The sequence below is a fragment of the Cupressus sempervirens genome, chromosome 4 (genome assembly GCF_028749045.1).
Source record: "Cupressus sempervirens isolate cs-2001-9-10 chromosome 4, ASM2874904v1, whole genome shotgun sequence".
Taxonomy (NCBI): Eukaryota; Viridiplantae; Streptophyta; class Pinopsida; order Cupressales; family Cupressaceae; genus Cupressus; species Cupressus sempervirens.
This window is the reverse complement of record NC_143121.1, coordinates 190,275,795-190,285,450: the sequence shown is the minus strand read 5'-3', so window position 1 is coordinate 190,285,450 and position 9,656 is coordinate 190,275,795. Positions and strand designations below refer to the sequence as shown.

At 36.5% G+C, this 9,656-nt stretch overlaps 1 protein-coding gene across 1 annotated transcript; it reads right to left on the bottom strand.

Annotated features, from left to right (window-relative positions):
• Positions 1-1,621: 1,621 nt before the first annotated feature.
• LOC149560636 (disease resistance protein ADR1-like) lies at positions 1,622-7,108 on the bottom strand. Its single transcript, XM_089824760.1, has 6 exons — positions 5,904-7,108; positions 4,342-4,751; positions 3,853-4,211; positions 3,560-3,771; positions 2,191-3,020; positions 1,622-2,019 (listed from the first exon to the last, which is right to left on the bottom strand). Exons 1-5 carry the CDS (start codon positions 6,553-6,555, stop codon positions 2,203-2,205), a joined length of 2,451 nt encoding a protein of 816 aa, XP_089680886.1. The 5' UTR covers positions 6,556-7,108; the 3' UTR covers positions 1,622-2,019; positions 2,191-2,202.
• Between the last annotated feature and the right edge of the window lie 2,548 nt (positions 7,109-9,656).

Sequence of the window (9,656 nt, the reverse complement as noted above, 5' to 3'; positions counted from 1 at the left end):
TCAGGGGATGGTCAGGAGAAGGGGGAAGAGGAGACTGACAAAGAGGTGGACAAATGAGATGACACTTGGGATTTTGAGGTAGACAATCCTACCAAGGACCCCTCCCTTGACCCCACTCATGTTTTTGCCAGCATCACCCTGCCTTCTGCTGACAACCAAGATAACCCCAAAACGATCAGTGACTCCCCCGACACTATTTCTTCCCCTATCATGAAAGATAGTCTAGGAAACCTAAAGGCCCCCCACTAACAATCTTGATGTGTAGAACAATAGGAGTCTGCTAGGGAATTGCAACAAGGCTCTAAAGCTTGGAACTGAGGAGGATGGGGTTGTTACTTGCAAGGACCTTCGAGAGCTGAAGGACAGGTGCAATATTGTGGAGGAGGGTGACACGTGTCGGCTACCACTTTCTAGCTACTCGCTAATGCGTTGGAGGAAGGTCTTGGGAAGGAGGACTCAAAGCTACTCTATAGCTTCCTCACTGAAGACTGGGCCAAAGTTCTCCTGGCTAGGAAAAGAAAGAAAAAAGATGCCAATTAGCAACCTCCTGGTGCCTAGTGTTTTTTGGTGGCTCTATTGGTTATTCCTTTAGTGATGGTTTTGCTTTTAATGTTAAACTTGGTTTTAGGCTGTAAGTGGTATGATGCAATGTCTTTTGTTAATTTGTTAAACTTTGCTCTAAGAGTAAGAATTCTAGTACTTTTATTACTTATGTTTTTTATGTAAACTGTTAGGGGGTCTTTGCGTGTGGTTGTGTGCCAATTTTTCGCTGGTTGTACCACCACTATTGTAAAGGGCCAACCCCCTTGTTTTCGCTACTTTTATTTCAAAAACATTAAAGAATTATTGACCATAAAAATTTAACAATTGAATAAAATGTATTTCTTAAATGTTAACAATGTATAACATACATCAACTCTTTTTGAACTACATATCCAACTCTTTTTAAGACAATTTTGGTTAACCTCAAGAAAAACATGATGATGAATTGTCATATTTGATGGATCTAAAACCTTGAACATATACAACCAACTCTTTTTTGGAGCCTACATATCCAACCAACTCTTTTTGAATAGCCTCAAAAAAACATTGTGATAAATAGATCTAAAACCTTACTGAATATTAGCAGACATGCAAAATAAACTGTTATAAAAAAATTGAAAATAATTTGACGACCATTTTGATTAACCTCAATAAAAATATGACAATAATGGAATGTCTACATATCCAAATCTATTTTTAGACTATTTTGAATATCCCAAAAACATATATATCCAACTCTCTTTTATACTATTTTGAATAGCCAAAAAAAACCATACTGATAAGTAGATCTAAGACCTTAGTCAATATTAGAAGACATACCAAATAAACTGCTATAAAATTGTCATATTTAATGACATGGATCTAAAACCTTTAAAACATACTGGTAAGTAAGTCTAAAACCTTAATATAGAAGAATAAACGGCTACAAAACAAAATTGAAAATAATTTAAAACTTCCATATAAGATTTTCATGACTACAGATCTTCTCCAAACACCGATATTACAGCACATTTATATGGTAGATTGCCAAGCATTATAACAATGTTACAGTTCAAGCATTATATCTTACTAAACAATGTCAGCAAAGCAAATCATCATCCTCCTTAATTACACTTTAGCCAATAATCTAAATTAAAATATAATACAGTAAACCAAGGGGTAATGTACACTTCCAACCTGTACAGACCACAGAATACAATCGGACCTGGCACGATTCTTGGTTCCTGTTCACACCATACGATATATATATTACATAGGGGAATACAAATACATAGCCTTTTTCTCTTTTGGATAGGTTTTTGGGACTTCAGAGCAAAATATTAGAAAGAAGCTGAAAATGAAAATGTTCATCAGAGTTCTTCGAGACTTCTTCACAGCAATTATTACAGAGTCAAACTTGATATCAAAAACCATTTAAATGTTCAACAGGAAGTTCTCTTTCTTTATATTTGCATCATTCTTCCAAGCAAAATGTTTCTGCACCCACAACAAACAAATGAAACCATATTATCAATCACGAAGCTCCTGAGCACTTCTGCGAAAAAATTAATCATCCAACAGGCTTACACACTACTATAGAAGAGTGTTATAGAGAACCTGCTGTAGAAGATAAAGTTAAAGAAGATCTCGTGTTTAGAGATATTTTACCAAGTTGTCAAGTCAATCGTCAAGCCAATCCAAACCGAACTGTACTTCAACAATTTCAACTCTAAGTTCTGGGAGAGCAATTTTCTTGGCCTGCAACCACTGTTTCCCAATCTTGTCATCACAGGTAACATGTTTCAGGGAAGTTAGTCCACAAACACTTTTAGGCAGCCTCTTCAAACGAGAACATTCACGCATATCTAACTCAGTCAGTTTCTTTAGTTGGCCTATTTCTTCTGGAAGTTCCTTTAAACCCACACATACTGAAATGTCTAGATATTCCAGCCCTCCAAGGTTTCCAATTGATGATGGAAGCTCTTTTAGGCCTGGCAGTGCTGATAACCTTAACACTCTTAAAGAGCTTAGCTTTCCAAGGTCATATGGTAACTTCTGAACCTGATGGCAGTTGGTAATAGACCACAGCTGAGCGTAAGGCATATAGCAGATATTTTGGGGTAACTCCTCTAAATCACTGCAGTGATCCATGTTAAAACCTTGCAGCTTGGTATTGTTGAATGTGGATGGCTTTTTAAACCCTTCGCATAAGCTCAAAGATAGCTTCTCTAAGTTCTGTAGCGCTTTGCTCTGATTTAATACAGCTGGAGCTATCACCCTCTCGAAGCGGACACTTCTCAATTGAGTGAGTGAAGATATGGTCTCCAAGCCTTTCACAGTTGCTCTCTTTGTGCCATAATTGAATACCATGAGAAATTTCAGTTTCTTCATTGATTTCAAAAATGGAGGAAGATAATATTCACTCGCAGTGAAGAGTAATATCAGAGCCTCCACCTCAGGAAAATTCATATTGCACCACTGGTTTTCCTCCATTGTACCTGCATGTAAAGAACAGAATTTAATTTAATTATAGAATATTGCAATGGCCACAAATGATATGCTTGTTTGGGTTTAGTTATCATCTTATTGAAGTGGAATCCAGGAGCTTCAGAGATCTGTATATGAGACAACTTAAGTTTAACTGTCATGGAGTGTGATCTGAAAAAGGTTGATTCAAAAACAAAGCTTACAGAGTTGAATCCAAATAATGTATGGGTTAAGTTTCATTATCCTATTGTACAATTTTTTTGTGACCAACATATGGCTAGTATTTCACAAACAAGTTGTTAATCGGTGAGATTCCATTCATTAAAAACTCTGTAACCCACCTGTATGAATAGAGACAGTTTGATGTCATGGAGTGTGATCTGAAAGAGGTTGATTCAAAAACAAAGCTTACAGAGTTGAATCCAAATAATGTATGGTTTAAGTTTCATTATCCTACTGTACAATTTTTTTGTGACCAACATATGGCTAGTATTTCACAAACAAGTTGTTAATCGGTGAGATTCCATCTGTGAAAAACTCTGTAACCCACCTGTATGAATAGAGACAATTTGAGCGTCAAACAGTTTATCACAATGCAACGCCCATGTCCCTGGCAAATTATTCTCCTTCTTAGGCATAAGTAACCTCTTCCTGTGTACTATATCACCTTGACATCCCAAATACAAGGCCAAATCTCTCATTACATCGTGCTGAGAAAAGTACAGCTCAGAGACACTTCCATGAGAAATTGCTGCTCCGCTCCTGATAAGTGCAACCACCAACTCAGCACAATTTTGTACTGATAAACAGAAAAAATTGTAAATGAAAGAGATAAGCAATTACCCTGGAGTGCTGCTAGTTAAGTTCAACAGGTTTCGGCTTGCGAGCTCCAATAAAATGGCAAAGGCATCCTGCCATTCCAGATTCCGAAAATAAACCCAAACATCTAACAATGCATCAGCACAGATCTTTCTATCCTCTGGAAATGCTCCCAAGTCTAAGAAGCATTCTCTTGCTACATCATCTAACAGGAAAACACTAGTCTCCAAGCATTTCAGAAGCCCTTCTTTGTGATAATTCGATATGGCCTCTCCTTTTGAAAGCTTTTTCTTTGCAATCTCCCATACTACAGGAGGTTCTCCATGCAACGAGCTTCCTACCACCTTAAGAGCTAATGGCAGGCCTTTACATTCTGCTTGCACCTGTAACTCATTGAAGGAGAAAACATTCAGGAGGCCTTGTACAGCTTAAGTTCAAAGTTTCTTGATACAATTAATACGAAATTCATCTAACCCTCAAAATTCAAACACGATATCAGAAAAGGCTACACACCTCTTTTACCAGACTTGCATCAGCAGTGCATGGAATTGATGTTTGTCCAAATGCCCAGAAGCAGAAAAGGGACAAAGCATCTTCGTGCCCCAGCAATGGTAATTGGTACATTTGAGTAGAAGGGTTTTTCGGTATAGTGGAACCATCTCTAGTTGTGATTAGAGTCTTGAATCCTGGCCCTTCAAATAGCAATGTTTCTAGACTTGCTCTGCTCCAGACATCATCTAGAATCACTAGAGTTGGTTTCGATACCTTCTGAAGCTGTTGGTCAAGTTGTCTGCGTGCATCTTCTACATTCTGAAATTCAGGTTTCTTCTTCCCAACAAGCTTCTCCCACATGTTCTCTAATATGCCCTTCAGATTTGGGGACTGTGAAACGGTGAAGAAAAATACATTGTTTCTAAAATGACCTGATACCCACATTAAATCGAGTCCGATTAGGTGATAAATTTGACTCAAGCTCGAACTAAGTAGCCTGCATACTGATAACTGAGACTAATATTTAGTGCCACTAGAAAACACCTTACAAAGTGAGTTTAAATTTTGAACACAGAATGGCAGCTACACATGTAGCTGCAAGATACTACATAAAACCCTGAGATAGACAGATCTATGTTTACAATAACGTGTTAAGACAACCAAATTAACTCTAAGGAACTTTCAGAACTATCGCCGCTGAGAAGCGGACAGTTTTTAGTCTATGAGAGTTTCAAAAATCCAGTGATCGTATCACCGCCTCATCTGATAAGGGGTAAACAAAAAAAATATTAAAACTAAGATAGATCTATATTTTTAATAATCTATCATCTAAAATCCAAATAACGAGTCAAAGCAACCAAATAAACTTTAAAGATCTTCCAGATATATCAGCCCCGAGAAGTGGACAGGATTAAGCGTAAGATTCTTTAGATGTCGAGTGACCAAATCACCTCCTTTACAAGGGTAAAAACGGAAAAAAAAGCCCAAAATCTTAGGCAGGTCTACATTTATAATCTCTCATCTAAAATTTAAACGATGATTCAAGGCAACCAAATTAACTATCAGGAATTTCTTTCAGAACTGTCGCCCCTGAGAACTAAACAGAACTTGATGTAAGAGCCAGAGGCATCTAAAAGTCCAGAGATTGCATGACAGAACTTGGTATAAGAGGCCTCTACAAGTTCAGAGATTGCATGACATTCTCCGAAAAGGACTAAACAAAAACAAAAACAAAAAATACCCAGAAGACAGATCTGTAAATGACGAGTCAAGGGAACCAAATTTTCTTAAGGGGTCCTCTTTCAAAACTATCTCCCATGAAAAGGCAATAGCATCTGGAGTGAGAGGGTTTTTTCAAAACTATCTCCCATGAAAAGGCATCAGCATCTGGAGTGAGAGGGTTTTAAAAGTCCAGTAACGGAATCGTCCCCTTCGATACGAGGAAAAGCCAGAAAAATACCCAAAATCTTAGCATATGTTGCCATCCAATGCGGAGACGACAGAAATTTCAGTAGAGAACCTTTCAAATGAAAACTTAAAACAACAAACAAACATTACCCAGAGCATGGGGAAGCCCATTTTACCTTTAATATTATGATCATCACAGAGAGCCAGAGCTAATGTGGTTTTACCACCACCACCTATACACTGGACACCAACGGTGGAAACATCAGCGTTGAACACAAGCTCCTTCACATCTCTAATGGGTTTCTCCAGACCGACAAAAATTTGAGAAATTCCAAAACCATTATTATGAAAAGAGCTTGCGGAATTTTCTATCATTTCAGTACAGTCCATCAAATCATCTAAAACAGGCTGTTGCAGCATCTTGGCATTTTGGCAAGGGTCACCTGTGAGCATTGAAGCTTGTTTGAAGATGGAATTGTCCAGTTCCTTGCTTATATCTGCAGGCTCTGACGGGTAATTTCTTTTCAGGTCTGCCAACAGACCTCTAGCTTCGAGCAGTATGTGGGGAGAAATTGCCGCCAAAAAACCTTCAATCTCCTTTTGAAGCTTTGTAAGTTGCGAAGCATGCCTATAATTGAGAGGCAGGTTAAGAGTGCTAATACCCTCGCATTTTTTAACCAGCTCTGCACTTCTTATAAGGGTATCGTAGAACTCGTGAAAGACGGGGTTCTGATCCGATATACAAATTTCCTGAACAGATGGGGTTAAGAGCTTCAGCAGGGAACCGAGCCTAACGCTCTGGCTCTTGCAACTGAACATCTGCATCATGTATATATCACTGAAACAGGGACAACAGTAAAACGAAGGGACCTGTGCAGTTTGTAGACCACTAACCTTGTTCTATAATGCAGTTTGAACCGTGTTGCATAACAACCATTAAACAGGACTCTACTACCAGTCAAACATCAATGGCAGAACCTGTGCAGTTCAATTCATGAAATAGACGCTGGATGGATTTCTTTCAAGAACCAACGGTCCCTACTTGCTCCTTCGCTGTTGTATCTCTACCTACAATGGCGGGGTAATGTGGGCTCTGCTTTTCTTCTTTTTTGAAAAAATAAGACCGTTACAAGCAAGAGAAAACCTTAAATTGAAAGACTTCTACCTTCACAGAATTTGTTAACGGACTGAAATTGGAACGTTGAGCAACGGCTCACAGAATTTGTTAACGGACTGAAATTGAAACATTAAGCAACGGCTAGATTCTTTTGCTTCTGGTTAAGAATGGATATGTGATCAATGGAGGTCTTATCCAACACGATGGATGTCAGTGATTTATAGAAAACAGCTATGAAGTGCGGAGGTCTGGACTTATGTCAGCAGGGTCCCGGAACAAGGGGAAAAATTGTTTAATAGATTTATACGAATCATAGAAAGAAATTTCAACTTTCGCAAACCATAGAACGGTTAGCGCTAATTATTTACAAAATTGAAACAAGCTCCACCCACTGAAATTTTGGCAGCTGCCGTTGTTTTAATTACCACAAGTCTTCCACTGCAGCTAGCTTTTTATTTTCTAATATAGGTCTGTAGGCTTCACCCACTCCAAACCAGCGATTAATAGTTAGGGCCGGTTGGGTTGCTGGAATGGGATTGGAGTAGGAGGAGAAAATTAGAATATGTTTTATATTCGTTATTTGGTACACTTAATCAGAATTGAGAATAGGAAGACATATTCCAATTTTGCCCCTAAAATGAACATATGTCAATGCCAAAAAATAATCATAATTGGAATATGCCATTACTATCCCCAATCTAATTTTTTTATAAAAAAATTTTAAATAATTTTTTTAAAAAAAATTTGAATTTTTTTCAACATTTTTTGAAATAACATTTTTTTTTAATATCTATTTGTTTTAAAAAATGAAATAAATAAAATAAAAATGAAAATAAATTAACCTTTTTACCATTATTGAAAAAATTAACAAAAAACAAAAAATTAGAAACAAAAAAATTTAAGGAAAATATTTTTTTAAATACAAAATTTAACCTTAATCCTATTCCATTTTTGTACAACTAAACAATGGATTAACATATTCTCAATCGAATTCCAAGTGAACCAAACAGGATTGGAATTGCCCTTTTCTATTCCCATTCTCATTCCATTTTTCTATTCTAATTTTCAATTCCTATGCCAACAACCAAACAAACCCTTATTTATTTAAGAAAAATCATATTTTAAAGTTGATCAAATTTCGTATATACAGTCTGTACAATTCTGTAGTACATACAATGATCTGGTGAAGTTGATTAGACCATTCACATATTTGCAGTGAGAACAAATTCCTTGTGAAAGATTTTGTCGACTAGGCTCTGCATTTAAATTTGTTGTCATAAAATAGTGTAAATGCATTATAGCATGTTTCTATAGATATTCTTGGTTACCAACCCACCAACTCCAATTTATGTAATTAAATTTGTCTATTCTAACATGATGGTTAAGTCCGCCTATTCAAATACATTGATTTTTTTCCAATTCCATCATAGTTTCTACCATTCAACCCACACTTTTAGGTTCCATGAATATAGATGTGTTGATGTGAGTTCTTGTTTTATTACAATACTTAATGTTTTAGGGAGAAACAATGACCATTCAACTCTTTCTTGATATAAGGTCATCTCACATGCTAAGTTCGCAAAGTAAGATTAAGAAATGACTTTAAATTGCATCCTTAATTATGTACTTCACTTTGTTTTATGATGTGATATGTTAATTATCAGAAAGGAACATATGTTATTCATTCAATGAATATCAACTCTTGTACTTGTAAAGGTTTGGATCTACAATGTGCAATTAAAATATATCTAACTTTCCCACTTCAACCTCAACTTAAACTTCTAACCTCTATTTCTACTTCTACTATGGATGCAAAGAATCATGGATGGACTTGGACTCTACTAGATGTACCTTAATCTACAATTTCACCCACCTAGTGCAAGCTTCTAAGGAACACTAATGATTTTCATATCAATATATATAATCTTTAATCACATCAATTGATGCAAACTAAAGATTTATTATCAATTGAAGTTAAGTGTTCAATCATCGGCTTACACACAAGGCACTCCTACCATCAACAAGAGGCTAGTTGGCCCAGATTTGTTCGAGTCAAACAAGTGAACATCCACAATGACTTCCATCCAACTAAAGTACTTCTAGACAACATGAAATAAAATCCTAAGCTAAATGAGGAAATATGGATCACCATACAATAATACAAACACGATCACAACAATTCACCATGCAAATCACATTAATGAAAAGTAGAGCAAATTTGGTATTGTAATAGCAACAATTCTCCAACAAGTCCTTTTACAAATGAGAGGAGCATACCTTATATAAATAGCTCAAATACAATGAATGACCAAGATTGATTTGAAATTGACGGCCAAGATTAATCCACATAAGTCATATCTAATGTTTCATAACCACCTGCTACAAGCATTAAATGTTGACCCAATTACAATTAAGCACCACCTTGTGCACCAAAGAAACAATTATAGTGCCTCCATGGACCAATAAGAAAATAGATTAGGCATAATCACTTGATAAGATGCACCATCAAATAGGCCAATGAGAAGGGAACACTTGTAGAAGAAGCCACCACTTAGCAAATAAATGAGAACATCCAAGTGTAGCCAAGAACCAATAAATTAAAAAGGTCACTGTGCCACCTCATTATCTTGACTAGCAAGACAAACCACCTAGTGGAACTCTAGAATTTTTGTGAAATCCAGAGTTCCAAGGTAAGTATGTGTTCACAATGCTCCAAGTATGCACTTTTGAACCTTAATTTTCCTACTCACATTTTTGGAGAAATTATTCTCATTTCATTCACATTATGCGAATACAAAATGAAATAAAAATG

Coding starts and splice junctions, on each gene's coding strand:
- LOC149560636 (XM_089824760.1), bottom strand. CDS start 6,555: ATGATGCAGATGTTCAGTTGCAAGAGCCAGAGCGTTAGGCTCGGTTCC. Junction 4,212..4,341: donor ATGCAAGTCTGGTAAAAGAG/GTGTGTAGCCTT, acceptor AATGAGTTACAG/GTGCAAGCAGAATGTAAAGG. Junction 3,772..3,852: donor TTAACTAGCAGCACTCCAGG/GTAATTGCTTAT, acceptor TGCACTTATCAG/GAGCGGAGCAGCAATTTCTC.